Source organism: Solea solea, chromosome 11, assembly GCF_958295425.1.
Source record: "Solea solea chromosome 11, fSolSol10.1, whole genome shotgun sequence".
NCBI classification, from domain to species: Eukaryota; Metazoa; Chordata; class Actinopteri; order Pleuronectiformes; family Soleidae; genus Solea; species Solea solea.
Window position 1 is genome coordinate 7,511,655 of NC_081144.1, and position 24,756 is coordinate 7,536,410.

Here is a 24,756-nt window from a genome sequence, read left to right on the forward strand (position 1 = left end):
ATCTTTTTCTCCCTTTATGGGGTATTTCTTGGGGCATTACAGCAGCACATACATAGACATTATAGGCAGTATTTATAGTCGCTTTTGGGGGTTTTGTGTGTATGAAGACATTTCTTGAAACAATGCTGTGTTTACATAATACATTTTAAGAACATAAACAAAAGGCAAAGCTCATATAGGAAAGTTCTGTTGCTGTGTAAATGTGAAGGTGCACTGTCGGACTTGTGATGGTGTGTTTGCAGATGCCATGTTCACAGTGAGAATTTGACACCTTGCTTCTTAGTTGTGTTTCACAGTAGCTATTAGAGTTCATGTAAACTTGTCTCACAGCTCGCTGTATGTGCAGCCACGGTGTAAACAAGGCAGCTTCCATCACGTTTACAGCAATGGCAAGGGCTTCATGTTATGACTCTATAGCTAAACGCTAGCATACACCAAGCCTGGAATTCCCATTTCATTTGTTGTTGACCTCTGAACTGAGAGAAACACTAGTCCAGGACACAGGAGGGAGTGGTGGTAGCTGGGAAATCTAACACCAATGTGTTAGCATTCCTGGAGCATCTGAGTTTGGGATCCTCCGCTGTGCATGTTATGTTTACAGCCTGTGTTTTCATAGTCTGAGAGTAAGGGCTTAGTGGCACTGATGAATTCCACATATGCATGTGTGTGTGTGTGTGTGTGTGTGTGTGTGTGTGGTGGGAGCAGAAACAAATACAGGTTTAGTCTCCATAATAGTCTTTATGGACCTGCTTTATTTTAAACTAGTGGTGGTGGGCTAAAAATATTTTTTTCTGTAGTGCAATAATGAGTTATGTAGTTGTTGTTGTTGTTATTCACTCCAGTTGTTCTATTTTTGATTCTTCTATCCATGCAACAAATGTTTTATATCTTTATTTTTTCATCCTTGTATTAGAAGATACAGCCGTTAATGTTTTGATTGTGTGTGGTAATGCTCCATCATTTCATCACACAGTGAATGTTAAACTGAAGCTTAACATTTTTGTTTTTGCAAATCAAATTGCAGTATCTCTCCGAAAAATCACAATCTTTTCCCAGAATTGTTCAGCCCTACTGAAGAGCAAGTTTTCATCTTTCTGTGCTAACAGAAAGTTACTCATGTGTACAAGCAAAACACTAACACACAGACATATTTACTGACTCCTCCTCCACGTGCTTGTTGATGTGAACTCCGTTTCACCCCAGTCAGCGAACCTTGTGATAACAAATGGAAAAGATAAGTCGTGTGTGTGTTCCTGTGTCGCGAGTATGATTCTTAATATGAACAACCCTCTTTCCTGCGCAGGTGTTCGTAGCCCTCGACCCAGACGTTTTAGCCTGTCTGGCGTCTTCTCCTTTCTCTCACTTTCTGCTACTCTCAGCAAACTTCTTGCCCACCTGCTGGGCCAAAGCCAACCTCCATTCCACCCACAGACATCAAACATGTTGCACTTGGAGCCAGAGTTCTGGCACTGCCCTCCATATGTTCACAGGAAACTGTTTAGCCAGGGTATTTTCTAAAATTCCCCCACACTCTGCTGTTTCTGCATCCTTATAAAAGAAGTACAATGTGGGCTGGAGTTTTTCTTACCATGACTAAGCACTAATACTCTGTTTTAGTTTAAAAATGCCTGTATTGGGCTACAGATTTGCCTTCATTCCACACAACCTCACTTTTTGCACGCCCAAAATTATGGAGAAGTTTGAAAATGCTCCTGGCTTTGATTGTTTGAAAGCTCAGGAGCTGCTTTTAAGTCTGGACAGGCAGAAACGAAGACCTTTTGAATGTGTGAAGAGCTCCATAACTGTACTTTGAGTTTCACCTTGTTGTCGGCATCATAACAGAATTTCTTGGTCATTCTTTTTGCCATTGTTGTTTTTGTAGGGATGCACATGTTAGACTTTTTGCAGGAGTGCCTGGGCCAATAACCGGTACCGATACTTCTTGTGCCCAACTGCAGAGGTCATTTAGTCTCTTCTGTAGTTCAATTAACATCATTTTTTTGCATGCTCGTGTCTCGGCAGATGTAGATGTACATTTTCTTCACTGAGCAACAAAAATAAATAAACCATTGTAGAGATCTATGTAGCTGTTCAGTGGTGTCGGTGTGGGAACTGACAGGTTTTTAAGAAGATGGGATTTGAATGATTGTGAATCTTTTTTTCTTTTTTTTCCCCATTCTTGTCCCTTTCTATCTCTATTCTTCCCTTTTCTACATTCATCGCACATTTTCAGCCTGCCATTAGTGCTTCTCATGCCCATCATTTTGATTATTCTGCTGGAGCCTCCTGGACTGCTCTCTCATCACAGACTGTTGGCATATGCAGTTTATTCACACCTCCTGCTGTAACACAGTTGCTCTGTGAGAAGCTCATTATGGAGCGTTTGTGGGCCACATTGATGACTCAATCAAGGTTTTTTTTTTTCGAGACTGAATGAGAAAACGACATTTCTATGTCTCCAAGCATCAGCTGTGTTTTGTAGATGTGGCACTGTTATGTTAACGTGTATGAGACGGGGGGACTCATGTGGAGCTGATGGACTTTATTGGCACTGTATATTTATGGTGTAAATACCATGATCAATGTTTTGTTTTGAAGGTAAATGCAACTTTTGAACATTACTATCAGACCTTACTGAAGGAACGTTTGTGTATGTGAGAGCTGCAACGTTCTGTTTTTGGTTTTTTTTCAATAATTAAAACAAGCTTTTGGATTTTTCAGCTTCTTAAATGTGAATACTTTCTGGTTTCTTTGCTCCATATAACAAAGAAATCATAAAAACTGATTTGTGGACAGAACGAGACAATTCAAGAACCTCATCATTTCCAGGTTTGGCAAACACAGATCAACGACACAACACTTTTCTGACATTTTAAGGATCAAACAAGCACTCACTTAATCAAGACAGATTAATTGATGTATGATTAATAAGCGTTAGTTGCAGCCCAAGTGTATATTAAGCAGCAGAGCAGGGGCAGACGGAGAAAATAAATGTAATCCTGTCAAACTGCTGAATGTTGTTTTTTTTTTTTTTTTGAGTCTGAGTTGTGTGGAGCTGACGGGTATTGTGTAAACTCACTTAACAGCGGTTTGAATATCATAGACATTCGTTAACGCCTCGTCATAGATGTGTCATAGATTGCCACTTTGTTGCAACGGCTGTGTCTGTTGCTACTTAACTTGTGATACAGGTTCACAACTCTGAATGTGTCATCCATTAATATACTGCTACACGATGAGCATGTGCCGCTTTCTCACAGTTGTTGTACTTTGGTCCTAACATGGCATCTTGGGGAGGGAGTTAGCTCATTGCGAGTAGTCTCCATTCGGCCAGGAGGAATCTGGCAGGTACCTCTATCTCTCCCTGCTGAGGAGCAGATGCTCAGGTTGGCTGTTTGGCAGCAGGACATCTGGTTTCACCAGCCGCCAGCCGTCGGCTTAATTAAGCCCAATTTCCTCCACGGTGGCTGACATGCGCCAGTCATTGCTGGGCTCAGAGCCCTGGGCCAGACTAATCCTCCTGGCAGTGTGGTCCCACCGCTAATAGGCTGGAGGACAAATCTGTTTATTTGATACCGATTCACACTCACCTGGGTTCTTATTTGCTTAAACCTACTACTGAATTTTGATGTGCATTGAAAATTTACCTTGAACATCTGTTGTTGTTGTTGTTGATGTGGGTGAAAAGAAGAATGGATGGTAAAGAAGAAGCTAGAGGAGAGATGGAGACCAGAAATGGTTATGTAACAGCTGTATTTTCAAGAATCAATAACATTTATAACAATTATCACCAACATTATCAAATATGTATTTAAAAAACATTTAATCTTAATGCCACATCCATTTATGACTTCATTTGTGACTCCAGAATACATACATTATTGTATAAGCCTGTGTTTTTTGTGAATACTATGAGTCACATTTGCAAATAAGTGCAGATAATGTATAAAAAAATGTTATCCCTCCTCGTCTCATACTGGCTCTGCACAGCACACCACAGAATTAACGCCCTCCCAGAATCTCTTTCAAACTTCAGCTTCATCCCGCTGATATTCCCTCAGGGAAATTAAGGATTAGCTCAGCTTTTCAAACAGGAATTCCTCAGCCAGTTGCCATGAATGTGCCCCCAACCAAACCAAATCAACTGTTTTGCCCATCTCCCTGCTATGGGCCAGAGCCCCAGCCGTCAGATAGGTTGGTAGTGAGCTGTAGTAAGAGGATGAAGTGGATTGTCGAGCACCATTCTGACTCACGCCCTTGAGTACCGTGCTGCCAAAATGCTGAGAGGACGTCACACTTTTGACTGCACTTAAAGCTGCTACACTACAGGCAGCACTGCTTACAGCATTTTAATATTGTGAGTGACAGTGGGATTGAAATGCATTGAGCAGACGGTTTCATTTCCTCAGCACGGAGAGACTGTTGATATGAATCGTTATCATCCATTAGTGCTGTAATGTTATGGAAAAACCACAGAGGCAGATAATATTGTGCTTTATGCTGCATTACACCCTCTGTTGCAGGTTTTGTCGACATGATCTTGAACATTTGGGTTTTCTTAGTGTCTTTTTCTGGTATTTCTGATCGCGTCAAATCAGAGTTCTATTGACTGTGGAGGTCCAGAGTGAAACGCAGCACAAACATTTACCTTCTATTCGAGATTTTCTTTGAACATGAGACGTGTGTCTTGTGATACATCAGAAGGTTTGTCTTGCACAACTAAGCAAGTCATTGTTAGTCATTTCTGCAATGGTGCTTAAAAAGCACGATGTTTACTGGCAGGAAATGACAAAGCAAAAAAGACCTGATAATCATGATTGCCCTATGTGTCCTCTATGTGTTTAGTTGAATTCCAAACTTGTCGTAGCTGCTCCGTTTGTGTTTATGTTTATTTCTTTATGGGGATTTGCTGTAAGCTCTTACATAACTCTTATCTAGGGCAGCAGCTGAAGGTCTGTTTCTGTCTCTGTTTTTGCCTTTTCATGTGTTTACCGGCCATGTGCAAGCCATCTTTGCTTTTCTCTTTACTGCAAATTTGGTTACTGGCGCTGAAGAAACGAGGAGTGAAAATGTGCACTTGTGAAGCCGCATGAGCTGACATGATTTAAAGTCGCACACTCTTCCCCATTTTTTTAAACATTTAAGACGATTGATTTTCTAATTCACGTCAATCTTCATTTGAAAGATCCAATATCGATTCAGTATTTGTATGTATTTAATTTCCTGCGTCCTCTGCACAAACTCACCTGCCTATTGTGGTCACGTGAGACTTGACTGTGATATTCTTGGGTGACAACATTGTTTTTTACAGAGTGAGCCATCTCGCTGAGAGTGACAAATATGATTGTGTGTGTGTGTGTGTGTGTGTGTTGCCTCCGTTCACTCCATTAGCTCCGATAACTCCGTTGCCAACTCCGCTTTTAAGCTGCAGGTGGAACTAACTGCTAAACTAACAGCTGAATCTGCAAATGTGTTTGTGAGTTTCAACTTCTTCCACACACCATGCAACATCGCTGTTGTCTTCCTCTGAAGAGCAACATACTGGACAATTTGGTCATTATTTCAAGCATCATGTCTGATGTATGTAGGTCGGATATTTTGAATTGAAATGAGTTTTTAAGCTTTGAGTTTGAATTTGATAGAATTTAGTTCTGTGATAATCTCTTCCATAACCAAGCAGAAATTGGTTTGAACACTGAGATATCTCAAAATGAATCAAATGGTGACCTTGTGAATCGGAAACAAATTGATTAAGGAAATCAGAAGCAATACCCACCCCTAGAAAAATGCAGAGGAGAGTGTTGCATCCCTGTGTGTCTGTGCTCTGTCAAGCACATTGTTCTGCAGGCTGTACTCAAGCCCTCCAAGACACTCATTTAATGAGACAGCTCTGACTATGTAATTGCAGGCTGCTCTGAGCTATTATGGGAGATGCATTTTTAGGGGACAAAATGGCCATTACTGCGACAAAATCCAGCCACGTGTGTGTGAAGCAAAGTCACAGAGTTGCACTGAAGCTGATACGATGGCGGTGAGCATGCTGCTGCCACTCCTCCTCCAACACCAACACCAGATAAAACTTGGACCAACTCATCCGTGTCTTACTGTGAGTGTGTTCAGCTGCTTTAAAAAAAGAAAAAAACAGCAAATGGTCTGATGTGTTGTTGTCTCTTGATGGCAGCGCTCTCTCGCTCACAGTTTTTTGCCAGAATATCCCAGTAATCATTTATGAAGCTGCTAAATCTGCTATCGGCTATTTTCCATATCATACGTTGTGTCACTGTAATACATAGATTGTTAAATATCCCTAGATTTTTCTCAGCACTATGCGAAGTTCAACGTGTGACAGGAATCGCCACCAAATATTAACACGCAGCAGTAGATATTACACATATTAGACATGACTGGTCAAACCATATAATTTCCTTTGATTAAAAAAGAACATTATAATATAGATTATCATAGTTCTTACACTTGTAATGTTATTAGTGATAAAACTAGTCTAATGTTCTTTGAAATACTTAAACTTCAGGACACATTATCAGTAGTTCACCCCAGGATTCTCAGACATTCTGCCATTAATAAGTGAATAGTGGGCAAAAAAGTTTCTTCTGAAACAAAAACTCTTCCAGTCATATTTGATTCTGTGTGAGGGAAAAACTCTTTTGCTCCCATTCTCTTTCTGTATGGCAAATGACTCTGGTCTCGGATATTTGGTTCACTCGAGCTGGGATTTCCTTGTGACATGATTTATTTAGGATGTGTTAAGGCCTCTCAGAGAGCCTCGCATCCTCGACTTGCACTCCATCTCAGCTGACATCCTTTAGCCTCTTAAATTACTCATTCCATCTCTCTTTACTCTTTACCTCCCCCTGTATATCACTGTCCTCTTTCATTCCTCACTACAGTGCTGTTAGTAAATTAAAAGAAACAAGCCAATCGGAGCTGACAGCTGACTTCGTCTGTCGTTGGCCAAGTTTTACAGTTCTTATGCCGCTCTAATGCCTTTTGGCTCAGTCTCCGTGCTTTGTTTGTTGTTTCGCATAATAAAAGCCCATTCTACTTCAGTGCTTGGCTCAGAATAAACAGATTTGGGTTGCATACTTTACTGTAAACGAGACAAAATTAGCGTATCTATTAGCTGCTCCTGGTTTCCTCATGCGATGCTTCTGCTGTTGGCTCTGTGCTTATGCATTCCTGGCGTCTCAGTGGGGTTGGGCTGAGTGTGGTGAACAGCTGTAGATAGAGACTGTGGTGCTGAGATAGTGATCAGAACAGACTCGGTCACACCCACAGGTAGAGACTTTACACAGGGGTAATGGGCAGGCTTTGTTTGCTCTGTGTGTATGCGAGTGTGTTTTTGTGTAAATGAAGCCTAACGACAATCTTCTCTACTTTTTCAACAGCATCTGGAGAGGCCCCAATGTGAATTGTGTGGACAGCACTGGATACACCCCCCTCCACCACGCTGCCCTCAATGGACACAGGTAGATCAGTGAAAAATAATCCATTCCAAGTGGTTAAAAACATCATTAAATACACATTTAAGTGGGTTTTTGACAAGTTGTTTAATCAGTATTCACCCCCGAGTAAGATTATTTTGCAAGTTTGTTTTTTTTAATCAACAGCTCCGAGCAGGTATTGGTGAAAACACAAAACCTGGTGATAATTTCTCCTCCATCTGCTTCACTTCTGGCAGAACACTGCAACATGCATTCATTTTCAGGCCATTAGCATAACTGTTAGCCATGAATTTTATAATTTTTCGGGACCAAGCTCAATGTTTTTTTTCAACTGGATCAATTGAACGGTTAATTTAAAGAAGGGATGTCATTTTTTTGACCGTACTGTTACTGCACGCCATGTTACTACATGCCTTTTTTTTGTGTTGTCACAATTTTCACACAGACGACACAGGGGTGAGAAAACACCTTTTCTTTTCTCCCAGGTGAAAAATGTGCGAGTATACCCACTTATTTCAGTGTAAATGAGGCTTAAATATGGGAATTGGGAGAAATGTCTTTTTGTTACAGCCTGATTCAGTCCCTCTCTTTATGGTCTGCATTAAATGAGCTCTTCCCCTTACAGGCAATCATCCCACAGGGGAAGCTAAAGCAATTGATTGACTGTTAACGCTGTTAACGACGGGGCTTGTTTGTATTTATTAGTGCGGTTTACGCTCTTGCTGTTTTCTGACCGTTCGTGTTCCTTAAAATGATCCGCAGTGAGGTGGTGGAGGCACTGCTGCGAAACGAGGCCTTAACCAACATTGCTGACAACAAGGGCTGCTACCCTCTCCACCTGGCTGCGTGGAAGGGAGATGAACATATCGTCAAACTGCTCATTCACCAGGGACCTTCACACCCTAGACTCAATGAACAGGTCTGACACGGCATTTTCTCTTCTGCCTTATTTCTGCTGTGTTTGCTTGTGCATATATATGTTTTATTTTTTTTATTTTTACAGTTCTCTTTTTTTGTTTTTCATGCAATTTTAACTCGGATGATAATATCATGAGTTGTGAAATGACGCGGGCACTGAAGTGATTTGCTTAGAGTTTGTGTGTCTGCAGGAAACACATTAACACCTTTTTTACAGTGAACACATTCATTGAGCGCTTGTAGTTTATTTATTGGAGTGCTCATTGTTTAGTCGGCACCTAAAGTTGATAATTTCTCCACGTTGTAGGTGTTGGCTTATTGTTATTGTTAGCTGTCTAAATTCTCAGTATCTGTACTGGACTGACGCTGGCCAAAATCGTTTAATGGGATATTGGAAAAGAAAAAGAACACTCAAGACGAGTCGTTAACTTTAAAGAACACTTTGATGCTTCACTAATCAGTCAACATTCTGTAAAGAGAGATGTAATGTTAGTGAGGGCTGCAAATGTCAGCCTAGCAGTCGAAGCATTACATTTTTGAAATGACTCGTCATAGTTAAGAAATTTGACGTTGCAATATCGGTGTAGTATCGGTCACAAAAAAGTGGTGTTGACTCAAGCCATCCCTAATTTATTTATTTTATCTTTTTTTTTTAGCAAAAATGTGACTTGTTTTGGCTTAAAAAGTCTCTTACAGCATGACATGATTTGTATTTGGAAGAGTGCATTATACTCAGTGCATCTGACGCCATGCCTGTGTGAGAAATGCTTGTTTGCTCAAACCATTTTAACTGTTTTAACTCATTTGTTTGATATTTTGTTTGGTTGCTTACCTCACAGAATGCCCCCCAACATCATCTCAGTTCTGTTTGGTTTGAGGAGAAATGACCCATTATGAGTAATAATCACATTATCTAATCTAAGACCCTCAGATTAAAGCCAAAAAAAAAAGAGAAAGCTTATTGGTCTCATTTTGTGTCATTTCTCCATGCCTGTCCAATGACACCTGATTGTACATTAACTCAACTCTGATTTTGTTTTAATTCCTGCTTTTAATTTAGTTTGTTATCATCATTTGTTTGTTCATTGCTTGTCTGAACCAAAGCCATTGGCCTATCTTTTCTTTCTCCCTCCCAGAGCTCTGTAGACCATAAAGAGTTCAAACGCTGTGGGCCCTTTGACCCCTATATTAATGCCAAGGTGTGTACACACGGTGCTGCTGCCGAAAAACAACATTTCCTTTACTGCTGTGTTGGCTTAATGTGCTTGGGACTGGTTTTCTGCTGCTGCTGCTGCTGCTGCTGCTGATCACTGCTGCAGAGATATGGGAGAGGCTTTTAATTCCACTGGCTATCATCAGTGCATCTCTGTCCTCTGGCTTTCTACTCATGTTTGCTTGTGATCTCCAAATTGTTGTGTCAAATGACACTGTATTACAGCATGCCCTCCACCACAGATGTTAATCTTTTTGTGTGACATGTGACGCTACCCATGTACCAGCCCCTTTGTGAGCAGGGTCAGGAATAATAAACTAGGTTTTGGCCAAAAATGCCCCAGAAAGCTCAGTAAATGCTTTTCCCACCGTGAGTCGCTTCAGTGAATTGTGAGATATTTTCAAAAATCAGTTAAATCAATTCAAATATAATATTGACTAAATCAAACTACTGCTACCCTATCAATTAAAACTCCTAACAGCCATTAAGATTAGTTGCTTACGGCAAGTTGTCTGTTAAACCTACCCCCACAGTGCTGCTGCTCACTATACAGTTTCACAATAATTGCTAAAAAGATTTTCTGCTGAATAAGTATGTATAAGTAGTAATGAGCCATTTCTGTATTATGTCAAAGATGAACTAGAATAGTGCTCAGAGCAAGCGTTTCTCTGCTAAGACTACCACACCATCCAGAACAGATTAAAAAAGGAAGTGGAGGAGAGAATTGCTCTCTTCCTTCGGTCATTTCCCACTCCTACACAAAATTGTATGGACATGGATTTAGTAGGTATCAGAGATGGCAGACTTCACCTCATTCACGCAACAAGCCTCTGGCGGCCATAAGTGTGGAAACACAAACAAACAAACAGACAGACACACAGAGCCACTAAAAACAATACTTCACTCCCACTCCGTTGGGGGCCGTGACTAAACCAAACTTCTATGGGAAGAAAACGTATAAGAGATAAAGTTTTAACAGAATAGAAAAAGGATTAAGAGACGAAATCTCAATTTCTGACTCACCGTATGAAGTTTCTCTGGTCTCTTAGTCAAAACGACAGGCAGCGTGGGATTATGGGAGTTGTTGTCTTGTCCTGGCGTTTGTACTTGGGGGGGTTTAAGCAGCAGAACGTGCAGCAAATGGCCGTGAGTTGTGACAAATACACACAATAAAATGAAATAAAAAAAACACAGAAGACGACTCTCCAGCTCACTAATAATATAGAATTTTTCCTTCCCCACTCGTTTCATGGGGTTTCACCCTGAACCCTGAGCAGATGTTGTTCTTTTATAAACAATACAAATGAAAGAGTCCATTACTTTGAATATAAACATGCAAATAAATACATACATATGGATTTTAAGTGTGCCGGATAAATGTTGGCTAATGTAATTGTCGTCTTTAGATAGATTTACAAATGTTACAGAGTATATCTTTATCCAAACCATCGTTAAACTCATCAGACGCTCCTACTGGGAACAAACCAGAAGGTTGAATGCCACTTTTATTCGTTATCTTTCATTCAGCTGGCGACCTCGTAGCACATACGATATTATTACAGGTATATTTCTGTTTCACTGCTGCCCTACAGATACAAAGGGAAACCCCACTCACAGCCTGTCTTCATGAGTGGGATGCCAGTTGAGGCAACACTGCAGAACTGACAGTGTCACTGCCTCTCACAGTTACAGCAATGAGAAGTGTGAACATGCTCTGTGATTTTGACTGCAGAGCTGGAAACTCACCCCGGACCCGTGTTAAAAGTTGCAGACTATTTTTGCGCATGTCACATTTCTCCAAGACGTATCCTCTTACTGTTTGGATTGCAAGGCAAACTTTTAAGTATGCTGAAATTGTATTATCAGGGTGTGAGTATTCCTGCAGTGGCTGCATTTTTCTTACTTTGTCTTTTTGCATCGAGTGTGTGAGTAGGTCAAGTTTATGGGTCATGCAAGCACTTTCAGCACTACCCGGCGACCATGAGAAATTGATTCCCGGTTATGAATAAATCAAAAGACATGGATGTTGCGTGGTGACTGTGGCCCTGGTTGTGGTCATGGCTGATGGCATCATGTGACTGAGTGGGCGGGGTGCATCGTGCCCTCCCTCATCAGAGGGAGAGAGGATGGGAGTGTTTCAGCGCACCAGTCTCTTTGCATCAGCATCAAAGAGAGACGTCCGTGCCATGCATTTCTGTGCGAGTGTGTAAATGGGAGAATTTGCCCCTCCTCCTCCTCCTTCCCCTCCTGCTGCCAGTTTGTGCCCCTGAGCTTGCGTTGCTGGATGAGAAGAAGAGGCGGGATGTTGTCATAGTAACAGTGTCACGGCTTATTGGCTGTACGTGGTACAGTGGGTAATGGGGTGGTGTTTGTGTAGCGTAAGCTATAGCCAGACATGAAAGGTGTGTGATGAGGCTTGAAAGGCTGGAAGAATTGGGGCATCGCTGGTCCCTGTTGAGGACATTAAGGGAATTGGACTGGACTCGGTCCAGTTCTGATCCTAGTCCAGTCAGTCAGATTAATGTTCGTGCATCACACCTCTTTGCTGTCTCTCCTTGATAGTGTCCTTGGTGGGTTAGTAACTTTAAATGTTTCAAAGGCGTCATGATGAAGGAATTGGCAACTAGTCACATGATCTCAAGCCTGCTTCAGATTCCATATCCTGATACAGGGAATGTGATATATTGTGATGCTATAAGCATGGTGATATATTGTGATTTTTGTGACCTTAATAATTATCCTATAATTCTCTAAATCCCTCACATTTGGACATTCAGCAAAATGCATGTACAAATGTCAACATGAGGAAAACTGGATATCTTAATGAAATGTGTGAGTATTCAGGAGTCTTGGTTTCGACAGATAACTGCTTGTTTTTATGTTTTATTTGACCTAATTGTTGTTGTTAATTAACATATTTCCAATCACCACTCTATAATAAGATGTAGCCCTTGGTTTGTTCTGACTCGTCTCGTTCTACCTTTCACTCAGGCTTCATTTTTCTATATAGGTCACATGTCTTTTACAATATGTCTTTAGATGAGATCCACTGACTCAGATGCGCACGCGTTCTGCAGCAAACATGAGCTCTAACAGCATCATGCCCTGCACTCCAACACAAGAAAAACTGAAGCTCCAGAAAAGTCAAATAATATAGTAAAAATAGGGGTGAACCCAATGGTTATTCATGGATGGATTGTGTGTCTTCCTGTCAGACTTGGTGTGCACTGCAGTGTCTTAGAGCACTGACTGACGTGAGTGAAAGTTTCTGATGGCAGCAGCAGAAGTAATTTCTGTGGACATGGTCACCTCATTATCAAGTGGAGCAGAGTTTTCCTTCCTTCCTCAAGGCACGTTGTTCGCTCTCTGCCAGTATGCTCATTTATCCCCTCTGTGAGTCACGTCAGTGTCCAGGTCTTCCCTCAACTACTTGTGCCTTCTGCTCTCTGCTTGTCCAACCTGAAATATTGTGCCATTAAATGGCCTGAGAAGCACTTATGCTGTCTTGTCACCGTGCCTTTAATATTTGCTCATTTCAAGCTTCTTCTTTGTAAGTTGCAGCCAATAGAGTTGTCATGCCATGGTGGCAGGAAAAGTTTCTGCAAAAATTAACAGTGTCGAGCTGTCAGAGTCCCCTGTCCACTTAAAATGCACAGACGGTGAGCAGAATATCGCAGAACTTGACAGACTGAATATATCTGAGCCTTATAATGCCGCCTGGTTCTTTTCACCAGTATGGAAATGGACGTTATTCCAGATCTGATGTATTCCGACTTGTTCAACTTTCTTCCCTCATCCTACCTTAGAGAACGCTTACACATCGGAATTAAAGCATGTAAAATAGACAAGACATTAAAGCTGGCAAGTGTTGGACACATGCAGGATCTGTTGCCTGTAGGGTCCTGTTGCTCTGTCTTCTGTGATCCACCTTTATTTTCTCTCAGGATGTTTGAGTTTCTAGTAAAATGTCCTCCTGGGGCACAATAGCTTCACTTTTTATGAATACAGCCAGAAAAGAGTCAAGTTGTGTGACATACTATATTATCTTGGTATATATTCTGCCGCTGATATACGTCTATGGATTAGAACAGCGCGGCTTCACGCCAAAATTACATTGTATTGTGTCGCATGGCAGGATTGCGTGACGTCCGCTTCTGGTGCTCTCTTGGCAAGAGATGCAGAGCTGGCATCTGTTGTACATTGCCTTGTTGTGAAGTTGCATTTGGAAAGTGTGCACCATTGAATTAATCCATCCATTAGCAATTGCAGCTTTTCTTTGAGGGTTACCGGACCAAGTGTATTGTTGGAAGTAAAATTGATCTTTCCTGTAAAAAAAGGGAGGAAAAAATTCAGCTGTACAGAGAGTTACAATCTATGGCAGGAAGCCAGTCAGTCATTTCATTACATTAGAGTTTATTGTGGAATGCGTGACAGTGTCCAAGTAAAAATCCATAATGAGAGTTGGCATATACATCTAAATGGTTTCTCTTCATTTAATGCAAAGAACACTGGGCACTCAGGCCGAGCACATACAGGCCTCCTTTAACAAATGTGCAGAAACGCACAGTATGGTTTTATATTTGTAAAATATTAGAATGTAGCAAACAAAATTCTAGACTTCAGATTGTAAATGTAATCAACCAAGCTCCACACGACTTATTCTGTGTTTCTCTGTATCGTGGTGTTTGGATCGGCGATCTGATTTGTTTAATATGAAGACAGACAGAGGCAACTGCAACACTGCACTAGTAAAGTGAAGACATCCGTGTTGGCTTATGACTGAAAATATAAGGAAGTGCCCATGCAAAGTTTCAGAAGTATATTGTACTGCTCAAAAACCTGGCCCTTTAGTAATTTGATGGAAACAATCCTGCTGTATTCACACAGAGCCTGTTTTCAGATGAAGGATGCAGCATAAAAATAACATTCCATTGTTTCTGTTTATTAAGACCAAGAGGCAGAATAATCACCACAAGTTACATGCTGCAGCTTTAACCCCCCCCCCCCATGTTTAACATTTTCAAGGAGCATATAAACATTTCATAAAGTGCTTGTAAACACATTAAAGTGATTGTTGTTGTTATCCGGAACCCATAAGTGGAATATGTGTGTACATAAGTGTGTGTGCAACACAGATACTGAAGGATTATACAAACAACATTTGTTGACAAAAAAACAGCTCACAAACACACAGAGATCCATGTTTTTGGATATTACTCTCCCAAACTGAAAATATCCTACCATGCATATGTGTCCTATGAATACCTACAAACCCGTGGGATTTCACATTGTGACAGTGGGCAGCGTAGTGAGGATGGGCAGCTCTTTGGCACACCGGTCACAACAGCTGCTCTGCTCACCACCACGACTTCCACCACCAGGGGCGAGGATGGCGTAACCGCTGCCTCGCTCTGCTGCCTGCCAGTGTGTCACGTGACAGAGGTCACTAGTCAGACCACGTTACCGTCTCCACACTCCAGGTTGTGAGAACTCGAACATCCTTCATCGTCCGCTCCCCCGCTGTTCGCCCCCCTCCCCCGTCAAACTATTCTGCAGCATGAAAACACAATGCAGCATAATCTCCAGATGTTCCCAGTTAGGGCAGATTCTATCAGCAGTAGACACCAGTGGAGATCTTAATCTCTTGACTGTTTGACCTGCACGAAGGTCTAAATCAGGATGAGGTTTTATGCGGTCTGCACCGCAGCAGCAGTAGCGGCGTTACAGTAAAGACAGGATTTTCAGAAAAATGTGCACAGTCCAGGAAGTCTTAGCTGTTACAATAAGGACTCTAATCTCCTGTTCAGCGTGGCTGCCAGTCACTGGTGTCATTCTGCCAGACAGTCTTCAGAGGAGGCCTCGTCATCATTTTTTTGATTGTTCACATGGTGGCCCGTCGTGGGATTTGATCTCACAGTGACCTTTTTATGTTTAAGAATTAAAAATTGTTGCATTAAAACCACAAATTATTTTTGGTCTAACACTGCTTTGAAGAGGAATTTTCTTCTTTTTTTTTTTGTCTCTGCTTATATTTTATTTATTTTGCCATGTTTACTTCGTAAAGGAAAAAACACCACTAAACTAAATCTTTGCATCACTTGTCTTTTGCCCTGAACAACTGAATCGGAGATCAACACTCAAAAAGTACATACTTCTACACTTTCTCTAACACTTTACAGTAACAAGATATTTTTGAATTACGGAAGTAACAGAATGCTGAGATCATCTTATTTCTATAATTATCATTAAATAATAAGTAACAGCTTGGCACTAAAAGCATTTATATATTGATCCTCTTTAAGGTCTAGCTATTATATCATTTAGAATTCTAATTAATACTAGATGATGCTAGAAATTCAGTAAAAATCTTAAGTAATAACTAGTAATAAGTAATGTAATAACACACGGGTTGAGATCTCGCACACTTGTATGACACAGATATGAGTAACTGTGTCTGGTGAGATGTAAGTGCATGTAGCCGCACATAAAATTGCCTTTTCAACATATCTAAAAGCTGAATCGAACAAATACTTACATTATGAGTAAAAATTATATCTAACTTCTAAAGAATTTCCTGGTCTGTCTCAGTTGAAATGAAGTCTGAAAGATGTAGTTAGAATTGTGTTATTGTGTTTTTCTCCTGACATATATTGTGATTGCATTTTCATATAGACTTAAAGGAATACTTCACCAATTTGCATTTAGCTTTGTATCACTAGAATAGGGGTAGTATTTTTGAAAAATTGTGCTTCCCAACCTCAGTTTCCCCTGAATTGAGAAATATCTTCATTCTTTTCTTTGTTACATGCCCACCAGTAACACTTGGCCCTGTTAGCATAACTGTTAGCAAAGATGGCTGACACTGTTTACATTCTGGGAATGAGGTCCCGCCCCCCTCTAAAAAGTGCAGAATTAGCATTGCAGTTGCAGTTTCAAGCCTCGGACCAAGGCGTGGACCTAGTGTCAATGGTGGGCACTTTCAAAAATACTACCCCTATTCTAGCAATACCAAGCTAAATGCTTGCTTTAAAAACGGATTATTACCACGTAAAAATAATAACCTCTTTAATCTAAGGACAAGAACTAAATATGTGAAATGTTTCTAGCATTTACTTTTGTTTTAAATTGGCATAGAACAACTGAAAATAGAGTGATTAAATCACAGCCTTTGCTAATTGTGTTCTTTCAAATTTGTTATTCTATCGTAGTTGAAATTACCTTTCACGTCCCACTGTGGTCTGCTGATTTGTGGTGTGTGTGTGTGTGTGTTTTTTTTTTTAATTAAACATGTGTAGTAGAAGTGTTCACGTCAGTGAGCAGTGGCTGCTGTGTGACTAACATGCTTCACATACCTTGCGTCAGAGGAGTTCTGGTCAGGCTGGGGCGTCACAGCTGGTTGTTTCGCAGCTTTGAGTCAAGTGGCCGGTCAGCCATGTTTAATATGGTCAGATGTTGGCTGACACATGGCTGCAGAGCACCGACTGATCACCACGCTGACGGTGTTTACGTGATCACGTAGCGAGTATTGGGTGTGATTTGTTGCACTCTTGTTTAATATCCTGAGGGAAACCTAACGTTATCATGGATTTTTGGATGCTTTCTGTTAAAACGTGCTTGTAACGTTTAAATGAATTGCTTTTGATGCAGCAGACCTGCATGTTAGAGGAAGTGAGTCATGCTAATGTAATCGCAACATGTGCGTTTGTGTGTGCGCTGAGGTCATCTTTGTTCTCAGAATAAATCTCTGAAATGTCTTGATGGTGCATCACAAAGCAACATGGCTTTCGATGTGCAAATGTTTTGTAGCAGAGACGCGTCAAATATCAAAAAATTAGGTTGGATGTCAGACAGGATAATAATCGGAAAACCTGTTAACCAAGTTTTAGGAATTCAAAAATCTATAAATGTTAACAGAGAGGAGGAACAAGTACCCACATCCAATATCTAATGTCTAATGTATGAAGGTTATAAAGTAAAGTCATTTTAATGTTACTAATTCTAGGGCACTTTTCAAAATTATGATGACACAGATCTTTACCAGGCAGCAGATGTAAGATTTAAAAGACAGTTAAATGAAAATGAAGTATAATCAGAGAAGCTTCTCTGACTGAAGTGGATCAGCTGATCTGGTTTACTTCCTAGTAACGTTTATTCCTCTTTTCTTTTTTCTTTTTCCTGGTTCAGTTAAGTTCAACCAATAAAAGTATTTTTATTTACCAGCCTCTTTGCTTCCTCCTTTAAAGGGCAGGTGTCCTTTTTGTGTCCAAAAGCTCCACCTCTCCTCACGTGTGTCTACTCATGCTGTGACCTGCTTTCTCTTAAATGTCCCTCCTTTGCTTACAACAGTAGATGAGATACCTGCTGAACCCCATCTGGTGCCAGCTATTTGTGAACTGGGTGAAAAGGTCAACTTTCAAACTACTGTTGCCCCAGCGTTTTCTGCACCACAGCTGGTTTGTTTCTTTGAGAGTCGCTCAACCTGGCATCATGCATGTCCATGTTGTGTGTGTGTGTGTGTGTGTGTGTGTGTGTGTGGTATCTCATGCCAGCTGTAGGTGTCTCTATGGGTCTGGAATGACTGACTCTTGGAGCATGTGCTTCCACAATGGCTGGCATCTTCTGCCCCACCCGTCCACACACACATGGGTTTGAAAGGAGCCAAAGAGCTGTCAGGTTATACAGGCTCAGTTTGCAGATCACTCAGATTCATATTTGCAATATGTTGCACCTTCAGAGATTGAAAGCAGTGACTGCATCACAATTTCCCTCTCAGCCACATAAACACTTTCTCCTTAAGGCAGGAATCGTGGTTGTGTTGTGATGTTTTCCCTGTAGCTTTCTGCTTCTTCCCCTTATCCATGTTGTTTGCATTTATCAAGAGACTATTCCCATGATAACATCCCGGGTCAGCTCCTGTAGTTGAAGAGTCTGCCCCCTGCTGGCTGTTCAAGGTGGAGTTCATCCTGCGTGCTGAAGATTCTCAGTGCTGTTTGTCATTGATTGATCTGATTTAGTGCCGTGGTTCTCAAACTGTGGAGCTTCCTCTGGTGGTACTCAGACATACTGTTCTACTGTATGAACCAGGGTATGTGATCAGAGTAGTCACCACTCACTGAGTTCATGCTTAGATTATGATTTCTCATCATGAAAATAGAGTTTGTGACTATACATCACACACTATACTCAATCAAAAGTGTCAGCAATATAGGAGAAACAAGACAAAGGTTCCTCTGTGGTGCTATTTTTCATTTTAAAACTTTTCAGGGTTTCTTGAAAAACAATAATACAAAAACTGAATACAACATGGAAGGATTTTATTTTGAATGTTGCTGTTGTTGGTGTTTGTGATCGATAATAATTCTGTCTCATAGATGTGACGGCTCAGCCTGACAGGACTTGGGTTAATCGGTCCAGACAGCCTCAGTCATTGTGGCCTTTCGTCCAGGTGGCCCATGTCTGCTCATTCTCCACCGGTCTGAGTGCCTTTGCTCCTCTGTTAGCACCTCGTTGCCCCAGCGCTTTGTGCCATGTCCTCATTAGTCCATGCATGTCTGCCAATCCTCCACTCTAGAACCCTATTCTGCCAGATATTCCCAAAGGCCTCACTATGTGCTTCAGTTTGGTCGGTGCTTTCCTCTTTTAATCTACTAATGTGGTGGGTTCTATGCACTGATTGATGATGACTCCAATGAGTCACCTCCCTTCTCACTCATTCATGGAGGAGTGTCCCTTCCTTTCTGTTCTCCTTTATTACATCTATCTATTACTATGTTTGCTGTGTTTCTGTTACTGCTTTCCCCCCCCATGCCATGTCTTACTTGTTTATCTGCCCTCAAACAGAACAATGACAACGAAACACCGCTGCACTGTGCCGCCCAGTACGGCCACTTCCAGGTGGTGCGGCTGCTGCTGGAGGAGCTGACGGACCCGACCATGAGGAACAACAAGTTTGAGACTCCACTGGACCTGGCGGCGCTGTATGGTCGCTTGGAGGTGGTCAAGCTGCTCCTCAGCGCTCATCCTAACCTCCTGAGCTGTAACACCAAGAAACACACCCCCCTGCATCTGGCGTCACGGAATGGACACCTCTCTGTGGTGCAGGTGCTGCTGGACGCTGGCATGGACATCAACTATGAGGTGTGTTTTAGGTCTACGTTCAGACCTGGTTTTAAAATTCGTCCTGATTGGTTCCCAACCTGTCCTGAATGGGTCCCCAGATCTGATCACAAAACCATATTTAGAGGTGGTTTGAGGACACATGTGACCAGCGTCAGTAGCAATCTGTCCTCAGGACGCACTAGTGACCACCTCCTCTGACCAACAGTAGATTCACAGTATTCTTCACTAGTCTGTGCTCATACATTTTCTTATTAACCACTGACACGATATTTATACTGATTTTCACATTATTTTCTTTAACTGTTAAAACAGTGTATACATATTTTGCGTCACAGCAGCTTGAGTAGAGCTTTGATTAATTTGAGCTTCTGTCTCTCTTACAAGAGACACATAGACGCACCAACTTGCTGCATACGGACACATGTGTACTGCCCTTTTTAATGTGATCGGATCACTGAGGACAGATGTTAGTTTCATGTCTAAACGGGGTGTTAGTCTACATAAATACACCATGCATGTGAACCTAAAAGCTGGAAGTGTTTCTTAATGTACTGTAGTGGCAAACTTTGTTGGGTAACTTAATCAGTTCTTGCAGTACTTCCTCACACTACTTCCTACTTAAGCTGCAAGGTTAAATATAAAAGTCTTAAGCTCTCAGTTTGCAAAGGCACTGGTGTGGTATCTAAGCAGAGCCAGCCTTGCTCCCACTGACACTGCTGCATCAAGCTGTGCCTTCCACCTGACTGGAGATACTCTCCCCTTTTACTTTGTCCTACTTTCCCCTGAATCAAGGTTGGCACATCTAGCCAGTGTCCTTTAGGTGCTGCACCCTGCAGGTTTCAGTTAGAATGGCTCTCTGAACTGGAAAATGATGCAGTTTGATTCCTGGACCACATCATATTTAGCAGAGAAGTGGACCAGGTGGTGGACATAAGTCACCATTACACACAAACTGAAATGACAGAGAGGAAACCAAGCCTGACTCATATATTTAACATAGAAATAACAGTTGTTTTTTTTTTTATGATGATCATAACCAAAATAAGTGTCCTTTCTTTTTCTCCACCTCTCTGTGTTATGTTCCTCTTATTCTTTAAACTTCTTGTTTCTTTTTATGCTCAGACGGAGAAAGGCAGCGCCCTCCACGAAGCGGCCTTATTTGGCAAGAGGGATGTGGTTCAGAAACTTCTCAGTGCAGGTCTGACCTCAGTGCCATGCAATCAACATTTAATCAGCTTCCACCCAAAACATTTTTACATGTGACACTTGGTACTGACGTGTTGTCATTTTCCAGGCATTGATGTAAACATTGTTGACCAGAAGGGCCTGGCAGCGCTGGACACTGTCAAGGACATGCCCTCCCAGAAGAGCCGAGAAATAGCCGCTCTCATCTTAGGTAAAGGCTTGATAGGCTTTTGCGTAAAAAAGGTTTTGTTTCGATGTCACTTTTTGTAGCTGTGATACAATCTCCTGTTTGATTCTTGTAGGTCACATGAGTGGAAAACCCCCTGACATTGACCTTCCCCCTCCCCCTCCCCCTCCGCCTCAGGAGAGTCCCAGCCCGCGGAAAAAAGGTTAGACATGGCTGATGTCCCAACTTAGACAAGTTTGGTGATAAAACAGGAAGCACTGGGCAATATGTGTTTTTTTGAACTGCCTGTGTGTCTGTTTATATTTTGGCCTGTGTTGCAGGTGATATGGAGAGGGTGACTGAGTTGATCTCGGGGCTGGCCCCGGGGCCCGAGGAGGAGAGCCCGTATGAGGCTCTGTTCGAGGCCACCTCTTGCCACTCACTGGACAGTCTCACCAGCGGCAAATCCTCTGACAGAGACTCTGGACGGCCGGACAGTGAAGCTGGCAAGGTCAGCAGAAGTGAATAACACATGCTACACAGCAGTATGAAAAGCTCACCATATGGTTTAAACGAGAGATGAAATCCACAACTCCCACTAGAGGGTGATAGTGGTCCTCTCGCCGTAAGACCTGACCACCAAACCCCCCTTCAACATTACACTTATAGTGGTACTTTTGGAGGACTTTGACAATCATCTCAGTTTTATATACTGTACATGTCCTCCTGTTCTCCTGTTACTTATGATGTCTTATCAAGAAATACCCTGCAGCATGATTGCAGAAATGAATCAATGAATTTGAATGAAGCACACATTGACTGCAACTAAAGACTATTTTCGTTATTGATTCATCGGTTAATTACTTTCTTAATTAATCAATTAGTTGTTTGGTTAACAGAATGTCAGAAAATGTTGAAAAACGTTGATTAGGGTTTCCCAAACCTTGAAATGATGACGCTCTCCAATTTCTTGCTTTGTCCACAAACCAAAATAATTCAGTTTTCGTGATTTTTGTTTTGTTATAGACCAGAGAATATTCACATTTAAGAATCTGAGAAATCAGAGGGCCTGTTTTGATCTTTGTAAAAAACTCAAACTGATTATTTGATTATCAAAACAGTTGGCTTTGCATTGCATTGCTGCACTGCTATACTGTACAGTTGCTTGTTGTTTTTTTGCATAGCATTTCTTAACCTTGAGCTCATATATACTGCAACTTATATTCCTTATCATTTATAGAAAGACCGCCTGGTCCACACATCACATCCTGGTGCTGGTCATGAAGACGAGGCGAGTTCAGAGGTGAGGACCTAAAATCTTGTGTTGCCATCTCGCAGAAAATATCTTACACTTTGTGGCATTTCATGAATGTTTATGGTAGTATGGCGGCCTTTAAACCTTTTGGACATATTTGTACAGTGACACAGGGACTACATGAGGCGTTCCTTCTTAAAAAATACTAGTTTCTGTGAGGCAGAGGATACAGAGAATAGGCAGGGACAACGGAGGAAATGTGAAGTGGAAAAAGGAGTGAAAATCAAATCAGTTAAACTGTCTGTTTTAGCTGTGGCTTCTCCAGTCTTTCCTTGTCCTCAATGAAGGAGACATTTTAATGTCATTAGCTCTGGTCAATTAAATTTTAAGGCTCCCTCATTCTACCAAACTTTCTCCTTTGCTCCGTTTGTTTTTTCTTCTGCAGGCCCTGTTTACTAACAGCAGTATTAATGAACGAGGTGAGGAGGAGGAGGATCACACATATGAGTTGCTGCTGACTGCACAGACCAAAGTCCCACCGCCAAGCCAAGAGTCCCAGTCCAAAAAAGGTAATTGTATTAAAGTAAAACTGTACATTTTCAGTATTTCTTAGGGTATTGGAAATATTCATGTTTTCAAGGGATATTCATTGATAAACTGAATACTGAGTACTTTTCCTGTTGCTACTCATCATAATGCACATTGTCAGTCCTCAACATGATGGTGTTTCCTGTACTAGAACAGACGCTCCTCACTTGTGTCTGGTGACTGACACTGCATCTAATTGGATTAAATGGGATTAAATTAGGAGGCCATTTTGATACCTAGCTGTTGATATGGTTGTTTTAATACCGTCCCCCTGGGCTTTCTAACTTTATCGGCTTCATGATCACCAGTAGAAAACATCACTGAGCTGAAAGGATGGAGTTAAATCACCGGTGTCATTATCACGACTCCCCTGTGCAGATAAATTGGGCCATTAAAAACAGAGCCTTGTCTTTTTTTGCTGCTTTCTCTCTTGAGTTTGATAAAGAGACTGTGACCAATTCATTTAAAATGTCTGTTTTTAAAAGCTGCACTGTTTAAATGGCAAGAAGATCAATCTGACTTGTAGCTCCAAATAATGTCTCATGTTATGTTGAGCGAATAACCTCATCTGTTATTCCACATTTCACTTGTCTTTTGTTCTAGATGTAAATACCACTATACAGTCTTCCACCAGTGTCCTACCTCAGGTATGTGTTGTTTATCATTATTGTGCAGTATTATTCTCTTATGATCTGTTTGTGTTTTAAGTGTAGAAAGTATTTATAAAACGTACATACATAAACTGCTCCAAAACATGTAACTTTTTACTTAGTAGGGGTTACTTACTTGCTTATATATTTAATATGGTTTACTTTCTTCATTTGATTACTGGAAATCTGCTTGAGTATGTCAGTGAAATGTATTTTCCTAACATAAAATTCAATCAAAACTTAAAGAAAACATAAAAATAGGTATCTGTTATATTCTTGCTTTCATTGTTCTCGTGTCTGTATGTCTTTACACCAATGTCAAACAATATCCACCTCAATACTGCGTCAAAGTCTCTTTCTTAACTCTGGTTTTGTCTGCTTTTGTCAGACTCCAAGTTCAATTTGCACAAAAACCATTTGGATTGAGTTTCAACAGCCAGAGAACAGCAGAACAGAACCCAGCTGAAATGTCAATTTCATATCTAGAGCATGACCATGTGGCCAGAACGAGTTATATAATAAAGATTATTGCCTTTTCACAGTCAGGGACTGAAGCATATGTCAGAATGTGACTGTCTTAAACTGACCCTCGTAACTGTCTGTCTTTTTTTTATTGCCATATTGTATCTTATTTTATTGCCCCTTCATATTCATCACACAGTTTCAGATATTCTATTATCCCTGCCACCCATCCACTACCCCACCTGCTGCCCACATCTTGTCACATCTTTTAATTCATGCTCCTGTTAGGTTAGCGGCGCTCCTCAGCTGTCCAATGATAATAAATGAGCAGCTTGTTTTTCTCTGTGCAGCCGCCTGAGCAGAGCCACGTAATGGCTGCTCAAGTTAAACCTGCCACCATCACTCTAAGGATGTTAGTTTAGGTATATATCTATCAACTTAGCAACATTTATTTATAATAGTGTTAGAGAACCTCTGTAGCCTTCAGTTGGCATCAAAACACAAAAGATATTTGGATTGTCTATTGTGGGTTAAAACATCCATCCATCTTCTACTGCTTTATCCTCCACAAGATAATCCAAAATCCTGATTCTTTCATTCTGGGCTAATTTAAAAAAAAAAAAGAAAATCAACAATTCATACTATCAAGTGAATGTGCATGTATAAAAAGAACTAACATATAATCATTATATCTTCAATTTCTGCCAAATCTGCCAATTGGTTTTCCTAAATTTTAC

At 41.1% G+C, this 24,756-nt stretch overlaps 1 protein-coding gene across 1 annotated transcript in view; it reads left to right on the plus strand.

The window, feature by feature from the left end:
• Positions 1–24,756, plus strand: part of LOC131468195 (ankyrin repeat and SAM domain-containing protein 1A-like) — a 62,094-nt gene that overhangs the window by 4,527 nt on the left and 32,811 nt on the right. The window contains exons 2-12 of the mRNA XM_058642198.1: positions 7,407–7,487; positions 8,226–8,382; positions 9,518–9,580; positions 19,435–19,731; positions 20,836–20,911; positions 21,008–21,109; positions 21,201–21,287; positions 21,406–21,575; positions 22,305–22,367; positions 22,765–22,888; positions 23,511–23,554. Of these exons, the coding sequence (XP_058498181.1) occupies positions 7,407–7,487; positions 8,226–8,382; positions 9,518–9,580; positions 19,435–19,731; positions 20,836–20,911; positions 21,008–21,109; positions 21,201–21,287; positions 21,406–21,575; positions 22,305–22,367; positions 22,765–22,888; positions 23,511–23,554 (1,264 nt within the window). The remainder of the gene's footprint in view (positions 1–7,406; positions 7,488–8,225; positions 8,383–9,517; positions 9,581–19,434; positions 19,732–20,835; positions 20,912–21,007; positions 21,110–21,200; positions 21,288–21,405; positions 21,576–22,304; positions 22,368–22,764; positions 22,889–23,510; positions 23,555–24,756) is intronic.